The 18,523-nt window shown below is 41.5% G+C and overlaps 1 protein-coding gene across 2 annotated transcripts in view; it reads right to left on the bottom strand.

Moving 5' to 3' along the window:
* The window catches only part of ctnnal1 (catenin (cadherin-associated protein), alpha-like 1), a 46,787-nt gene extending 34,577 nt beyond the window's left edge, over nt 1-12,210 (bottom strand). For both annotated transcript variants that reach the window (XM_083982666.1, XM_083982667.1), the window contains exon 1: nt 11,776-12,210. In XM_083982666.1, coding sequence (XP_083838792.1) covers nt 11,776-11,871 — 96 coding nt within the window. In that variant the 5' untranslated portion in view covers nt 11,872-12,210. The remainder of the gene's footprint in view (nt 1-11,775) is intronic.
* Between the last annotated feature and the right edge of the window lie 6,313 nt (nt 12,211-18,523).

Below are 18,523 nucleotides of genomic sequence, written 5' to 3'. Positions count from 1 at the left end.
TTAGGACTTCCAAACAGCGTGCCTGAAAAGACAGCCTTAGCCTGGATGCTGAAGTCATATTTCGTTTCACTAATTGAATAAGACTTCCAGGCTTGTAATAGAATATTCATGTAATTGTATTAGGCAAGTGGTTCCATTCCAGGAAGACAAGAGGCGAAGAAAAAAAAAACATTTCAGTGGAGAGTTTCATTTGCTGACATGGTCTGATGTTGGTTTGCATAAACAGACCCAAATTTGCAATTAATGAGTGACTAAATCCTACAATCACAAGGTGCATGGCACACTCTATTGGTTATATGAGCAGACATACACGCACAAAGTCGGCCGTGAAAACAATTTTCTCCTATGGGTTGAATAATGTAGATCTCTCTCACCTTGTGAGATGAAGCACCTTCAAAAGAAACAAGGGGGAAAAATGTTCAAATTTACATAGGCTGTAACAAATCTTTCTCTTTGAAACCTCTGGACCCCGCCAAAAAAAAAAAAAAAAGACTGTAGCCAAGAGCACTGTTATACTTTGTTCTTGCTGTGTGACTCTTAACTTTGATTGTCCCCCACCACAACTCCTTTGTATTTTTGAAAGTTGATATGAGTACACTTGAAAAGGGCAGACTCCAGCTCCTGATCAGGCCCTATTGTATTTTTCATTCTGCTCCTCAATTATCTCAGTGAGGATATCCTGGGTCACCAGTAAAGATTGATGAGTACCTGCGCTAAAGCCCAAAGAAGCGGGACTGTGAATCGATGTAACCTGTCGGAGGGCCGTCTCCAGATCCATCATCACCCCACTTCATTCAAGATGAAAACACACGTCCAATCAAGACAATTAAAGCCTACATATTCTACTCACGAGGTTTATCCTGAGAGTAAAATACCAGTGTCGATTTTCGATTTCGAAAAACTCCAAAGAAATTCAGTCAGCTTGGGGAGAACTGCAGACCATGCGGACACGGTTCGGCAGCCATTACTAAAAAAGCATCTGTCCCCAAGTCACTTTCTTGGATGTAACTGAACGCGATGACAACAGCCTGCTTCAACAACCCGGGGGTACGAACACAACAACGGGGCCATTTGCGAGTTGCCCCCCTCAGGTTTACTTCACACTGAGCCACGTTTAATGACTGGCTAATTATATAAAGTCCTCAACAGGATAATCCGAACTGCTTGCCAACTCAGCCTCGAAAACATTCCATCAGTCATCATGATGGGTAATTACAAGTAATGGACAAATAATAGTGTGTGTTGAACAGTGTGTGAAAGTGGCTTAACCAGGCTCTGTCGCAGCCTCCCACAGCGATAGCATGTTCTGCAGGAAAGAGAAGAGAAAAAAAGGAACTGCAGCACCGCTGACTAAATACACCTGACACAAAACACTGGCTTAGTAGCTCGCCTATAAACTAATAAGTCTTGTTTTTGTTGAACAAAGAAGGAAAATGACAAAGAAAAATGGGCTTTCTCTCCATGTCACCTGGGGATTAAAATCAAATACAAACACGAGCGTGTGATAAAAGCGCAGAGATGATTCTCACAAACTACTTTCAGGATTTTTCCTTCCCGCTTTCTGAGCCTCTGGAAGTTCTTCACAGATGAAGGCGGGGAGATGGTAAGATAAGGCGTCAGGTGTGGAAGAAAGTCAACATGACTGCAAACCATCCCCTGTGTGAGACAAATCCTCGCCCAGAAGCAAAAGAAGAAGAAAAAAGGCATTTCTGGTAAAAAAAAAAAAAAAAGTGGTCTGGAAGGTTTGACATTTGAGAAGAAAGGAATTTAAAAAGTGAATGATTGCATTAATAAATCAATGAAATATGTCAAAACCAAACATCAAAACCACAACGCAATGAGAAAGTGGCTGAGGAGGATGATTCATTGATGGAAGTGGTGAGTGACTGAAGTGAGGCCAACTTCAAGCCCTTGGTGAGGAAAGGCACTAACTCATGCGTACCAGCCGGTACAGAGGGCGTACAGGTCACATCTCTTGTGACTCTGACTTTCGACCTTAGCTGTGGTCCCCTATGAAGAATACATAGACACAGTTCCAGACACTCGTAGTAATAATGCACATTGTAGGGGCTTGAAACATGAACCCTTGAAGGAATGCGGCCCCCCCCTGACTTCAGACAGGATAATGGCCTGTGTTGTGACACACGGACTCTCTCTAACACATTCATGAGGGCTTAGGGAACATGCTTTCACTACATGACACATACCCATGTCTTTCAGTGTTAGGGATTCTGTTATGTCTTTATCAAAACCTCAAAAAACATTTATTGGAACCAATCTGGAGCCTTTTACACACATACACAGCAAAGACAGAATAAATGTTCCTATATCATAATTAATACGTGTATTATTCTAATCAAAAGTTCTCACATTCAAACACAAGTGCAGTTTTCATGCGTATGAACCCTTGAAAAAGCTCCTTTCAGCCCTTCAGCTGAAAGGAGCTCCAACATCCAGAACAACCGGAACTTTATTTATAGAAGGTGAGGGACGCTTTGACTTATTTATAGGGGGTTGTGTATGTGTGTGGACTAACACACAACACACACACTACGCACACCATACTGTCAGCACTACAAGTATCAGGTACTTTCAGGTTATTGATCAAGTACGAACATTCGTAATGTTGGACAAGTAGGCTACAGGCTGAAGCTGTGGTTGATGGACTTATTACAAAAACGAAAGAGCCATCTTTATATTTCTGCCTGATCAGCATTTAAAACATAAAACATCACACGAACGATGTCTGCAACTGAAACTGGTGCACTTATTTATATTTTTGGAAGATTCTAAGAGGCTTTGCCACGCTGTATTTTTTGTTCCCATTTACTAAACGCTACCCACACCCCCTTGTGAAGCTGTCATCTGAAAAGACAGCTTTAAATAATCTGTAAATCTGAGTAATTTATATACAGCTTTATCCTGTTCAGTATTTGGACAAAACTAGTTTGTCCACAAACAGTATACCGCCTCTGTGTAATCTTATCAGGATCAAGTTAAAATGATATTTTCCTTTTCTTAGGACTAAGTCTTTTGACAATGTTTAAGATCTTATCTGCTTGCAATTGTGCTGTCAACATTGCATTGGCTTCCAAAAACATTTTTCTATGAAGATATGAGACAGTTGGACAAAGGACAGCAAGAATACCATCATCGTGATCACTCCCGGGTATTCTATGTCAAAGAAAGGGACGGCCAAATCTGGCTCAGCTGGTTACTCGCTGTTCCCATTACAGTTCTTCAGAATAGGTGCGGCCTGAGGATTATGTCTCAGTTTACAACACTGAAGAAAAAAAAAGGGGAGGAAGATCCTAAGAGAAATACTGAGGTTGGGCTTTTTAGCTCTGCGCACTACCTGTAGCCTCTGGCTAGGTTTTCTGTAGGCTGCATAATTAATGAGGTGAAGCAGGGACACTGGCCTCTCTGGAGAGGTTGATATTAAAAGTGAGAAAACAGGGGGCTAAGTGGAGAGAGATGGGGAGAAACCGAGCGCAAGGCTGAAGACAGAACGAAAGAGCAAAAGAGTAAGAGAGTGAGGTGTGTGACAGGAAAACAAAATCAGGAAATTGGGTAGAGCAACAGAGGAAGGGTGGAGGGCATACAAAGAAGGTGATATAGCATCTCACATACTGATATTTCCTCACAATAAAACCAAGAACTTTCATTATTAAAGGAAAAGATTCCTAATACGGGTTTTACAACCACAAACTGCAACCGATACTGTCACACTACAACATACCTTATAACTTATCAGATAACTGTTTAGACCACTTTGGCCAACTTTTTAATAAAAACAGTAAAAAAAAAAAAAAAAAATCATTCTTTGATACAATTGATACAGTAAGTTACACAATTTGAAGAGGGATAGAGCAGCAACATGGCAAACTTAAAACACGTGGAATTTCTAACTATTCAGAATTAGAAAAGATAAGAAAATGTTTGGTATTCTGGGTTCTCTGTGTCCTTCACACACTCTTTGTTCTGTCATGTCAAAACTCATCTCTTTAAAAGAACTCATTATCGAGAGGGGAGAAGTTCAAAGACGCTCGAAGAAAGCAATTAACACATACAAGCCAGACTGAGGGACTCATCAGTGGTACAGTCAGCAGCGTTGCTGCCGGAGAGGGAGAGAAGAGCAAACATGACGACTTGGAGGGCTTTGGGATGTACGCCAGATATTTCTGTTTTGTGTGACCTTAAACGACAGGAATCTTTAGACAGTACTACTTCAAGAATCTGTGCAATACTCATATCCACGGCAACACAGAGACATGAAACACAGACAGAGAGTGAGGTGAGAAGCAATTTACGTAGCCTACTTCAGGGTACTAAAACACTTTCCAATTGCAGCAATTTTGCTGAAATTTGTACTCCTTGCCGGACTCACAACTCTGTAAAATATGACTACACAGACCAAACTTAGACATTATTATCTCTGATGTCTTCCAGTTGAAGGGGAACTACTTCTACTGGTGGCAAGGTGCCAAAATGTGAACAGATATAGGCATAAAAAAAAACCTGGAATTTTTCTGTAGCCCACAGCTTCCATGGCGACTTCCTATTTCCAGAAACTGAAGAATTATGGAGAGGACAGTAGTTCTTACACTTTTTTATTTTTATCCCATATCTCATTATGATTCTACAAATTAAAGTAAAACAAAGAATGAGAATGAATGAATGAAAAAAACCTTCAACATTAACTTTCATCATGTTGCAATGTCGATATTTGTTTTGATGTTTTAAGGTCTGGGGCTGATGGGGCTGATGATCTGACTTCTGTCTAATCGCACACAGTCAGAAACCTCCTGGAATGAAAACAATAAGCCAAAGAGGAACAATACATTCAGTGAGGACAAGATGTAAGGCTGAATGTATAAAAGGCAAGTTTGAAACTGCTTTGTGTAAAGATGACACAGTAATTATGCCACCACAGTGCAGGGCAACATTTTATCTCCGACTCTTTTTTTTTTTTAAGTTGGCCTCAAAACTGGCAGGTTTCTTGCCTTTGCCAGGATTTCTGGAGTTTCCTCTAGCGGTGCCCAGTAACCACATCACAAACAACTGCCCTCGTCAATGTCATGTGCTCGAGACTGGAATTATCACTGCACCGAGCCAAGAAACCACCAACAGAAAAGCAATGGGAGACAAACAGCTGCCTGCCAAATACTGATCTGTTTTCCTGCAGTTGTCTGGGCAGCAGACAATATACTGTAGATACGTCAAATGTTATCTCTGGCAATACATGACAAGACAAGTGGGAGAGTACATGTCTTCAAGATTACAGTAAGTGGGCTGTCCTGTCACACTCCTCTGTCCTGACAGCATGAGCAGCGACACCTGTGTTTCAGTCCATTTTTACATCTGTGTACCTGCATTCAGTGCTCTGAGGAAGCCAGACGGGAAAACAAATAGCCTACTAGTTGTTGCTTATCTGCAGAAACACTTGTATTATCCCAGGTAGATCCATTGTATTGATGTGTTGTCTGAAATATTGCATGTGCAGCTACAGACGGATTGGCAGGGGCCGATGTTCCGCTTCCCTTAAGTTCACAGATGGCCTCTGTGCGTAATTAATGTCAGTAAGTGCGTCCTTGCCTGTGCTTCTGGGCGTGTGTTAATGCATCTGTTTTAATCCACAGGGTGCTTCCAGTGAGACTGGACAACACAAAACGCCACGCTACATTAGGCACCACATCCCCGCTGATAGAGATCTCTTCCCATGTGCCGACACTTTGGAGACGTCTCATAACTATCTCATCATCATAAACTTAGAATATACTGTAAATACAGGCTGGCAATGGGCCAGGCAGCCATTTGATACTTCACAAGCATGCAGAGCTTCTAATAGCCTTTGCAGAGGTTGGAGGACTTTTCATGTATAGGATCCATAGGGGCTGAATATGGTGAGGAATTATTTTATCAAGGATAATTTTGTTTGTGGCAGTTTAACTAAATATAAAATAATTAAACAGCAACAGCTCTTTACAGAGATAATGTCCTGGTCAGTCTGGATAAGAACTCACCGTCACCTGTTTTCTCAGGGACTGTTTCTTTCACAGAAATCTCAGTGTTGATCGGATATCTTAAAAACCGCCCGAACAATTTAAACCAAACTACCTCCTGACTGAGAAACACATTAAAGACAATTGCTTTTCAGTTTCCCTTGACACTGAATGCAGGACTTTGAGCTATGCGAGCACCGGTGATGCCCCTCTGAAGCTCTCAAATAATGGGAAGTTTAATCAATACTTTATCAACTTACCAGCTGTAGCAATACATCTTTGTGGGAGGCAGAAGCTTTCCTTCAGACAATTAAAAGCGGTTATCATTGTTAGCTACAGCCGTCAGATAACTTAAATGGCAAGAGGGTGAGGCTTTTTCACCATAAAGTTAACTCTGCTGTGTGACTGATCCCTTTAGGCTGGGTTATTCAGAGGTTTCAGGCACGCACGCACGCACACGCGCACAAACACACACCTTTCTCATCTGTAAGTATATTAGCCAGGGAGAGGTCAATGGATCGACATGCGAGACAGACCCTTTTACCGGCACTTACAGAGAACAGCTATCTGTAATGACTCCCCTGATAGCAATAGCGAGAAAAGGTGCAAGGAGGAGGACAATGGGGGCACAGCGATCTTGCAGGCTTTGCATGTGTGTGCTTTGCAGAGACAGAAAAAATAGATTGTGAAAGAGAAATGGGGAGGAAGTGTAATTTTCAAAAGCAAGAATGTCAGTCCTCTAAACTGATAGCTAATGCAACCACTTCAAAATAAAACGAGAAGAGTTGAGTTTCAATTTGACGGCCAAGGTTGCTGATGAAAGACAAATACACTGAAGGCATGTGTGTTGGTGTACACATCAGCCATTCCTCAAAATCCCCCACTCATAATGTCACAACAGGAAAAATGGTGGCAGCCTGACCTGCACTGAAACAGTGTTATCAGACTCTGTGTTGTTTTGGTCCAGGCCTCAAAGCGTTGAAGGCTGATAAGGTGACAAGTCATAGTGGCGACACAAAATGCAGGTGACTGCACATTCAACACTGTCTGGCACCACTGATTCATTTAGTTTCTGTCGCCCACGAGCAAACAATCATACCAAAGTATGCTGATACAATGGTACACAAACCACACTGGTGTCCCCCACCTGTCTCCCATGTAAATACGCAATGCACACACACACAATAAAGGCTGTTTTTGACCCATTCCCAGGAGGTAAATATATTCTGGTCTGCGAGTGTGAATGGGTGTGTGTGCGTGCGTGCGTGTTTGTGGAACGCTGTAATCCTCATGTGGTTTCACCTTCATGCCAGAGACCCATTTGTCTTCATTATCATCATACGGCTGGAGGAAGCAGATCTGTTAGGGCTCATGGCAACAGTAATGCCTCTCTGTCTGGATATAAAAAACAACTTCACTACCTGGACGTTTGTCATGTCACCCCAACGCAGAACCGTGAACATTAAGACGGAAATAGTGCCTCGTACCTCAATAAAAGTCCATTTACAATATTTCCAGAAAGAGGAATGAAAATTTGACTGATGGATGTGCTTACAGGGCTGTTAAGTGAGAAGTATGTTTAGTTTTTTATTTTTTTCCTGTCAGCATTTTGTTTAATGTGGAATTTCTGTAACAAAATGCTAAAGCTTTGAGAAAAATCACATCTACAAAACTGCCACCAAGCTTTTGTTTGGGTAATAAATATGCCATTTCAATCCAGCTTTGAGTAAAAAGCTTTTTTACCCACAGTCCTTTTTAACACATCAGAAGGCAAAACTGCAAGCACCACAGAACCCCTGGAAGCATGACAACTTCGACGCTAACAAACTTGGACAGAGAACGGATTTTCCAGGCCCAATTATAGCAGAAAATCTTCTACAAAACTCCTGACTTGGCCTAGCAGAAAACGATGAAACCCATATAGCCATGTAATCACAAGGCCAGTGTGTCACAAGCGTTTAAATGTTCCCCCATCTGAACAAAGTCTCACTTATTACTCCCTTGCCCTTGTTCGTTCCCACACATCTTTACCTCAAAACAACACCCTTACACCTCCTCAGTCTCAGGACCACCATGTCCGCATCCAGACAGGGTCGCAGTGTTTTTACTAGGAACACACCTCAATTATAAAAGCCCAGGAAGAGAACTGTTATTTCACTAATCACCACTTCAAAACAGGAATCACATCTCAAGGAAAAAGCAGCCAGATTATCGCTAATTGCCATCCAGCTGGCAACAGACCACATCACAGGTAGGAATACACACAACGGCAGACAAGTTTGCTTAGCTTCCCTTCTCTCTGTGTGATGCCCATTACATTTCTGACCACCACCAGAGCAATTCATTACCCTCGCCATGCCCCTCACAATGCAAGCCCATTGGTATGGAGATGGCAGAAGGAGAAAAGGTGAAGTAAAGCACATTAGTGGATTCGTAGCTGAGGGAAGTGCTTCAGCTATATCAGGAAAAAAGAATGTGAATGGTCAAAGTGATGAAGGATGCAGCTAGAAAACATCCAGGTGGCCACATTACCAAAACAGGACTCAGACTGCTCTGAGTTTTTGCAATTTAAACTGAATTTAAATTGCAAAAACTCAGAGCAGTCGTAACTTTGGGAGTGAAGTTGACATTCAGACTTACTGTCAGAAAGATAAATGCATACACAAGGAATCAGTATGACAGATGAGCATGAAAATAAAAAGGTGGGTGGGACTGTGTGCATGTGTCTATCTATCTAATGTGTGTGTGTGTGTGTGTGTGTGTGTGTGTGTGTGTGTGTGTGTGTGTGTGTGTGTGTGTGTGTGTGTGTGTGTGTGTGTGTGTGTGTGTGTGTGTGTGTGTGTGTGTGTGTGGCCGAGAGTCTCCCAGGCCTATAATTACACCCTGGTGGGAGTGAAGCTGATAACAGAGGCCTAAGGATATCAACGTCATAGCGAGGGGAGGTTGAGAGGAGAGGAGGCGAGAGGAGAGGAGATACATAATAAAAGAAGGGGATAGTGCACACCATGATACCTTATCATACCGACTTCTCACTGACAGTGCTTTTTCATTTCCTACTTGATAGCCATCTAAAGACCCCTACAACACATAAGCATGCATCCACACACAAACACAGGCACACATACAAAGCACCTCAAGAGGAAAAGCCACACAGCACAGCCCACACACACTATGCACTTTGCACTGACTATAATAATTCAATTAAAAACCATGTAAGGCTATACTGATTCTCACAACCACCATGTAAACCTCTTAGCTGTGTTATCGTATTCAGTACGCAGTAAGAGCGCCACAGCTGGCTTTAACATCACAGGGTTTGATTTTCTGCGTATGCCACAAACACCCTAATACAACAAGTGGCAGGTCATAAATTGCTCTGTGGATGTAAAACACAACAAATACCAGCAAAGCTCCTTTATTTTCCTGTTATAGCCTACTCTCCGGAAAATCTAGTTACTATGCAACATGAAGGGCTACTAAGTAAATATTTTTTAGATTAAGTCATTAAGCAGTTAATGAAACAGCGGAGAAAAAAAAAGCTGGTGACATCATAAAAAGTTTTCTTTGTCTAACCAACAGTCCAAAATCCAAAGAGCAAATATTCATATTTGAGCAGCTGGAACCACAAATTTGAGACATGTTTAGGTGGAATTTTTTTTTTTTTTTAAAGAGATTATCATAGTTGCTGTTGTATCTGCCCGCTGAGTGACTAAAAGATTAACAACTAGCCTAACTGTTTCAGCTCAAGCTCTGCATGTCTGCCGTGATGGAGTTCTCTGTGTGCATGTATCCATACTGAATGAAAACCTTTCACTGCAGGTAAAACTAATGCACCAGTCGGCCCTGACTCGGATGACTGCCATTCTGATGACGACACAACAACACCAACAAAACATTATATATGGAGGTTACGGTCCTTGGAAAATGTTGTTTCTTTCAGCATTGCGGAGCTCTGTTGCTATGGGGACATGCCTCACACTGAGAAAAAAAGAGAAAAGTTAGGAAACATTGTCCTTGAGGCCCACTATTCAACAGCGAACTTTAATATGCTGAATCCTGTTACAGTACACAGCACATTCTTCTATGCTATAGACTGGAGTACAGCCAGTCCTTCACAGCGGGCAGGAGTGCACCATAAGTTTGCTCCAGTAAATATTATCAAGATAACGCAGAGGGCAGCAGTTTTACTATGTGCGCTTGCTCAATATTACAGCAGCTTTTTGCACCAACTTCTCTCTGCATCAAAGGTTAAACCTTCAATGGATTTACCCTTGAGGCTACCATCAAACTAAAACAACATTTTCTTTATGGTGTACTTATGCATGACTGAAATCAAAATCATGTTAAATACAAATACAAAACAGCCGACACAAAAAGCAAAGCACCAAACAGATGTTCTTTTCTAAAAAAACAAACCCATATCCATTCAGAACATTGTGACCTTATATCTTTCAAATGAGGCAGCACAGAGAGGGAGGAAGCAGGCTTTCAGTGTTCACAAGGGGAAGGACAGTGTCAGGGACCTTCCATCATGGTATTGTCCAGACCCTGTAAAGCCACCAATGAGGTGCCTCTCTCTTCCACTGTCTCCCAGTGGAAACCAGGGAACATTTACAGGTCTCTGCCCCTTTAGCCTCCCCGCACAACAAGGGAATATTAGCATTTATAAGGCTGGTGGTCATTCCCCTATTCAGGAGCTCCCTTCCCTATGAAACCATGTGAGATGCAGCAGTGGGGAAAAAAACAACCAAAAAAAACAAACAGCCAAGCTCATACTAAAAGCAGAAGCTTCAAATGAATCATCTGTAATTGTTCCTAAAGTTTAAAACAACAGCCTTCGTCATTATTGTTTAGAGGAAAAAAATCACCAAAAAAGCCTCAGAGTTTGTAGTCTACTTTGTTGTTGCACTTGCACAGTAAGATGACTCATTAAGTCATTGACCCAGACTCCATGCTTTTAAATCTGGGACTACTGATTTGAGTGTGCAACTGAGGAGTTGCTGAAAGAGAGCAGTGGCTTTAAGTGGGTCTTTCATCTTCTACTGTTTATTGAAAAACGAAACACGTGCCTCAAAGTGGTCCTTTTAGGAGAGGTGGGAGTCAAAGAGCAGTTCGGGGCTGGCCAAAAAGTGAGGCAGGCAGGCACACACACACACACACACCTCTGGGAAAACTTTTATGCCATCTTGAACAGTAGCTACTTTCTAAATAGTGCAGTGTGAAGAGGAGAGTTTTTGTTGACCTCCAGCAAATTACAGGTTGATATCATGGTTATTATTGCATTGATTTTGGATGGCTGATCATCAGTGTCGTTCCCGTATTGACTTCCCCTTTACACTGTAGCAATCTGTTATGTAAACTTCTGCCTAACAACAACCTCAAATCTGGTGTATCTCAGTGGATGTCTTGCATGTTAAAAGTTTAGATGACCCACGTTTCCACAGACTTTGCGGGGTGCCGCTTGTAACAACTCGACTGGAAGGTAGTGTTAGTGTGTTACCTTAGCTGATAACGACTAAATGGCGGTGTTTACAATTTAGCAGCTCCCAGTAATCCCCCCCCACACACACACACACACACGTGAGCCAGACTTTAAACGCAGCACGCGAGGAGGAAACACGCAGTCGCCGTAAACACAAACAGGTAAACATGAGAATGAAAGTTAGCCCCTCTCCCCTTCAACACGGCTGTTGTCGTCGAGTACATTTTGAAAGTAAAACAGCTTCAGGAAATACGACATAGCGACTTGTTAAAAGGTTAACGGGGCACTCACCTGCGATACTAAAGGAATAAGCGTCTGCTCCACCGAGCGAGTTTTGATTTCCAGGCCGGAATCAAAGTTACTGTTGCCGCACGGAGATGAAGCCATTCCCGCCGAGCTCTCCTTGCCTGGCACACACACACTCACACACGCACACACACACACAATAACACGGCACTAAACTGAGTTCACGGAAAGGCTTTCCTCCGCTGTTTCGCAGCTGCAAACTGGTGTGACGGACCTGCTATTACACGCCGGGGGTTTCTCACTCGGTTACGCTGTCGTTTGTCGAGTGGCTCTCCACACACGCACGCTGCTTTAATCCACTCTGGCTCCGGTGGTTGTGCCGCTGCGCCCGCTAATGTCCATGTAGTTTACTCAACTACGGCGGGGAGCGGACTGCAGCACACCACTGTGGGCAACCACACACACACGGCAGCAGCAGTTTAGCAGCATGCACACACACGCGCACGCGCACACATACTTTGAGGTTTCACTGCTGGGTGCTCATGTGCAGCTCACTGACATTCGCAGTGATTACTTTGATTTTACTCTGTTTGTTCACTCACCAACTTATGCAAATAAAGGCATAACAGTCCTGTCGCTCAGTATAGCCTATCCTTCAAACCAAACACATTTGAATAAAGTAGGCTATTTAAAATCACAACACCAAGCAGCAGTGCATCAGTTAGGCTACTCTATGTGCAAACTATAATAACTATAATATCTTATTTGTCTTGTGTAAGATTTGAAAAAATGTGTCATCCATTCATGAAAATTTTGTAGGATTTTGAAATTCTTCATCCTTCTATCCATGCAAATTTCCAACGACTGCATCCAGTGCCCTCAAGAGAGAGGAGCGTGTTTTCCTAGAGCAAAGAATTCCATATTATCCTCTGGAGTCAGAGAATCCCTCATCATCCTCCCCAAATACACACCAGATATGCCACTCAAAGTCAGTGGCACTAAGCTACACAGGACAGCTGCACTGACTCGAACACAGCTGCCAACTTTACCTTTTGTTAGTCTGATGGAGGCATTAATCATCACGTTCTTCAATCTACTAAACCAGGTGCTGTTTACTCCAAGTTGAGGAAGGGGCCTTTGATATCTGATATGAATTCATGATTTCATACAGCTCCAGCTTTTTGCTTAAAATCAGTTCAATTGCTAACAAACATTGACAAAAAAAACATAGCGGCGCATCTGCTGGTGTTGTAATTTCTAAAACAAACTGGAACACACAGATCTGGCTGAAGTCTTTGTGCTCAGACTAACAAAATATTATCCTCCACAGACAGATTTAGAATAGATGAAAATGGTTTCAACAGCTTAGTGTGAAACCGTCAATAAAACCCATCATTTCAATTAGACATGTGTGGTGGAAATGTGGATGGATCAACCTTTTTTTTCCCAGTTCTTTTATAGACAGAGGAATATGAGGATAAATACACACGAGTATAAATCCTATTTTTCCCATTTACCTGTTACCAACAGTTAACACACACCCACATCTCCCAAATTCCCCAAATTACTTTCGCAATACAGATCACAAGATTAGAAAATGCCAAAAGAGATCAAACAAAACATCAGCAATACAATGGATCTGTCAGTCCAAATCCATCTGAGTTGAGTCTTTTAGTTTTATTGCGATTGTGCAAACCAGTTTATTTTTTCTAAAGATTATGATGTCCCTGAGAGAAATGATCTGACATTTCATTTTAAACAAACTGACAGACTTGGAGGTCAAGATGACTCACATGGATGTTACTGCTAGATTTTTTTTTTTTTAATTTGTTTATTTATTTATGTGGGGATGATCCCCACTATCCATACGTCCTATACTTATACAGCTGCTACCTATAATTTGTCTACATCAGAGATCTTTAAATCTTGCAGTCACATGTGAAGTTTAACCCTATAATGCCATGTGCTTGCTCATTGTCTGTGAGCCAAAACACTTGAATCCATATTGTGCCACAGCTAACTTTATGCTTCTCTGGATCTGAGCCTGACCAAACTATTGCCAAATTCTTTGTTTCCTCGGATGGCTCCAGTAGTGGTTTCTAACTTAACTTTCTAACTGGACGAGAAGTGGTGAGTAACACTTCATATTACAAACACAGCAGATGGCTGAGAGCAGATATGGTCATAAGCACCGTGGCACTGTTACTGAGGGCTTTTGCTGCCTGCTTTATCATCAACTATGGTGACTATAGCGGCTGGCTAGCTCTCTGTGTCAGCAGTGGAGACAATGGCACTGTGTGCATGTGTGTGTATGTGTGTGTGTGCTAAGACTGTCTGCTGCTCTCAGGCCCAGCCAGTATTTATTTAAAACCCCAAAGCTATGCTTTAGTTCAACCCTCCCTGTTTACATAGGTTTCACTCCACACACACATAGCCTACACGTGCACACACACACACACACACACACACACACACACACACACACACACACACACACACACACACACACACACACATGCACACACACTGCATCATTATGAAGGCATGCAAGCAGTTGGCTGTTGTGAGCGAACAGGGTTGTGTTCCACTTTGATGAATGGCTCTACTACTAACTAGATAATATCTGTGTATTTTTTGTTAATCTGCTCTGAGGCTCTTTTCCAAGTGATAAGATGATAACAAGCTCTACTCAGGCTACTTGCATTGTGCTGTAGCAACTTGTGCTGGCTTAAATGATTCTGGTCACAGTAGATAATGCAAGACGCAGACAGAGATAAGAAATATGATGTATCCTGTAACTTTTCAGAGGAAATAGTTAAGTTATCATCTAAACAAATAGCTACCAATCCACAGCCTCAAACAAACATAATAGTGTGCACATTCTCACCGAATTTGTCAATGCCATACTCCTAGCTGTGAAGCAGGCTTGTTTTTCTAAACAATATCTCATTTGTTCTGGAATATTCAATATTTGCTTCTCTGCCTCTAATCTCTTTTAGGCACATTGCATTTTGACAATTTGCCTGAAAACCCATACAAGCAGGAAGTCCCTTTTGTGTATACTCATCCGCACAGTCCAAGTGTATTACTCATTAAATAAAAGATGCTTATGCATGGTGCAATTGTATTGCTAACAGCTGCTACTGTCTCTCTCCATGCCTTAGAAGTGCTGACTTCTTTCTCTCTCCTCTCTCTCTCTCTCTGTCTGGATCATTCCTTCTGGCTGTACCGCTCCTGGGACAGGAACTGCTGAGCCTGAAGAGATAGTGATTTTGCACACTTCAAGATGTAGAATGAGTGCACTCAGTCACATTCCCGTGATGGATAAGTAGCTTGAAAATTTGGGATTCAAAAAAGTATTGTGGTGGAATGCCGAAGGATTTTTTTTGTTAAGTCTGCATTTTAAAGAGGTGAAAATTTTGAGAAACTTCAAGAAGATAATTTATGAAAAACTTTGCATCATTGTTCCTCCGTGCTTATGACCCTCCCTATACATGTTTTAAATGTGATAATATATTGTATATTAAATGAGGGGGTGCAGTGGAGTCCAACACAAAAGGTTTGGTTCAAATCGGGCCAGTAGTTTTGGAATAACTGGCCAAAAACCCCACCAGCAAGCGCTCAAAATTTCTTGACCCCGGGGTCAAATGGCAATTTGGGCCCGAAATTCATATTGCTCCAAATCAAATGCCTTCAAGGCAACCATTACACCTTCTGGTCAGATTAACTAGTTTAGAGGAAATATCTTGGAAAACGTTCATGAAGCCACAGTTACTGTGGCCTTGACAGAGACCTGCAGCTGAACTCACCCTTTTAGCGTGATATAGTGACTGAGGAGGCCTCTGTGAAAGAGGGGAGGTCAAACTGAGGTGAAGTGCCCTAGTTGAATGTGCAATTGGCTGCGCACTGTTTTTACTGACTCACCCTGCATGGTTTTTATAGTTAAAGCTTCGAGATGTTTATAATGTTAGATGAGTTTAATCCTACCTGGTTTACAGGTCTTTATGTCAGTATGGACTCCCCTTCACTACAAATAACATAATTAGAAACTGGCATTATAATATGCTGAAAAAAAGTAATAAAGAAGCTATGCTAATAAGGAGCAGGTTGTCTGCCTGTCGTTTGCCACTCTCTTTCAACCAAGAAGGCACCCTCATAGGGACAAGGCTAATTTAATTCTACATCAACACCACTAGGCAGCAGCAGCAAAGTGCCATGCAGACAGACACCCAGACCAGTAATCTTTCTGTGTCTCTATTTCAGCTGTTACATAATCACGGTCACCTTGCATGTACTCATTATCATTCAGTTTCCATCCAGCACTTCTTTGTCTGATGGCTGCCTCATTTGTTACAGATGCTCTCGTTTGAAATATCTGCTTATGTAAACACACAAGAATGTATAGGTAAATAGAAGCATTATGCATGATATAATCATAGGATGGCATGCAAGCTTAATACATGGCCACTCTCAACTGTGAAAATGTGTCTGTGCACACCAGAGAAAATGCAATATGTAAAACGATTCAGTGTTGGTATATTCATCATACTGATAGAGAAAAAACAAAAACAAACTAAACAACATGAAAATGTGAAAATTTTTGTTCCCCAAAGGACAAGATTTTGGCAGCTCTCAAAAATACAATTTAAAGTTCAACAAAGTTTTAGGGTCATGAGTTGACGTTGTCAGTTAAAAACTATAAATGTTTTAGCCATCAGTTATGTTTTATTTTGGACTTTAGTTACAGTTATTTCAACTTTAAATCACGTATGCAAAAAAGATTAATTAAGTTTTTTCTGCACAGCTCAGAGAAAGTATGCACAGTTGGAAAGTACTATTCACCCCTGAGATCTCTCAAGTGTTACTGTATGATTATAGAGTAATTACATGCACTATTTTATCTCAACCACAGTGTTTAAACATGCTTGTAAGTAGGTGAGAAAGTAAGATAATGGCATTGAATGAGACAGACTCTGCAAACTCCTGAAGAATATTAAAGTATTAAAAGAAAGACAGTGGGATTCTCTAGCGTCCCTCAACCCCTTAAGTATTTCCTTAAGTATGAAGTTCATTATAACGATTCCCTAAATTACTATCCACTCTCCCAAGAAGGCTTCAGAGCTCCTCAGGCAAAATGAGTTATGTAGCACTTGACGGCAACATATGGCACAATGAAAGGAATGAATAAAACATTAAAAGATATTATCTACACTGTAAAGGACATTCAATTTTTTGCTTTCATAAATGAATAAGGTTGTGGAGTGGATTTTCTCTTGTGGGAAGAGGACAGATTTTTTTTTTAAATTATGGGGTCAGGTTGTATTTTGAGTCTCTATATTAAATAAAAGATAAATGGAAATAGATTGGAATTGAATCATATTTTATGAATTAACAAACCAATCTCCACAAAGACTTATTCAAAATGACTTTTAAATACAGAAAGGGAGACAGAAAAGATTATGTAACCCATGCTAATCCCAAACCCAGAAGACATAGGCCTAATCTATTGGCTAAATCAGTTGTCCTCCCCTGTTGAACCCCTCATCAATCATTTTAAAAACACAGGATTAAGTGTGGTGCAGAGATGTCCCCAAAACATCTCACAGAAAGGTATATTCTTATTCTCATTTGTCTATGAAAAATATAGGGCATTGTGAAAAAAGTAACCTGCAATGCCCTATCACATTTGCTCAAACTAATCCTGCATTATGTAAGCAGGTACAGGGTTTCAGCACAAGAGCATGATAAATGCTTAGTCAATGCGGTTCAAAGGCAATAGAGGTGTTTTTTCATAGACACAGCTGTTTGGCGGCATCCCAGCTTTCGCCAAGCTGTCTCTCTCGAGAGCCATAGATGCATGCGGGTACCTCCACAGACAGGTCCCCTCACCCTGCCAGGTCATCTTAAATCCCATCTCACTGAGAATGAGCGAGCGGGGACAACAATAGCAAGACAAAAACAATCTATTTTCTACCCAGCTGTTGGTGACAGTGCGTCTGTTTTGTCTTTGTCACGCACATTTGGGCTACCACTAAGCATGGTTGGAGGCAAACCAAAAAAGACCCAGGCACCCTTTCTTCCCCTCTCCCTCCCCTCACACTTCCTCTTTGGCTCTATCCCTGTTTGCCTTTGCTACATTGTCATTTATCATATCATCTCAAGGGCTCACTCATGCCATCACATTATTTCCCCCTGATCATGTCAAGTAGGTGCTTGGAAACTCCTTGTGACAAAAGTGTCGCCTCAATCTTTGAAATCCAAAAGGCCCAAGGGCTTTTTTTTAACAAGCAATGCTGTCTGGCTGGCAGCTAGCTCAGCTGCGACCAGTCAACCTCAGTCAACACTTGGCAAAGTGATACAGTCCGACATAGCCATGTATGTATCTTGATTGTTGCTGGAGCAGTTTCAAAATAATGTAAAATCTCATCTAATCCAGGACTTGGATGACTTTGGTTCCCACTGTTCCGATCAGATTAAGGCGAACAGATAAAAGCATAGAGTTTAAATCATTTCACTTTTCAGACTTATTAAAAAAAAGATATTTGTTGTCAAGAGGATAATAATGCCATTTCCTACTTTCTTCAGTGCCATTTACTGACACTAGATAGATTAGTACTACTGTGGCTGTGGGGACCAACCTTCACCTAAAAGATCAATGTTGAAATCCTCAAGCATCCACAGAAATGTCTCCATACATGACACTAAACCCCCAACACATCTTTTTTGGCCAGGCCATGTACAAGGGTAAGGAGGGGGAAATACACACAAATAATCACATAATGATCTACCCATT

This window comes from Trachurus trachurus (assembly GCF_905171665.1).
Source record: "Trachurus trachurus genome assembly, chromosome: 11".
In the NCBI taxonomy this organism is placed as follows: Eukaryota; Metazoa; Chordata; class Actinopteri; order Carangiformes; family Carangidae; genus Trachurus; species Trachurus trachurus.
This window is presented reverse-complemented; position numbering and strand designations above follow the sequence as displayed.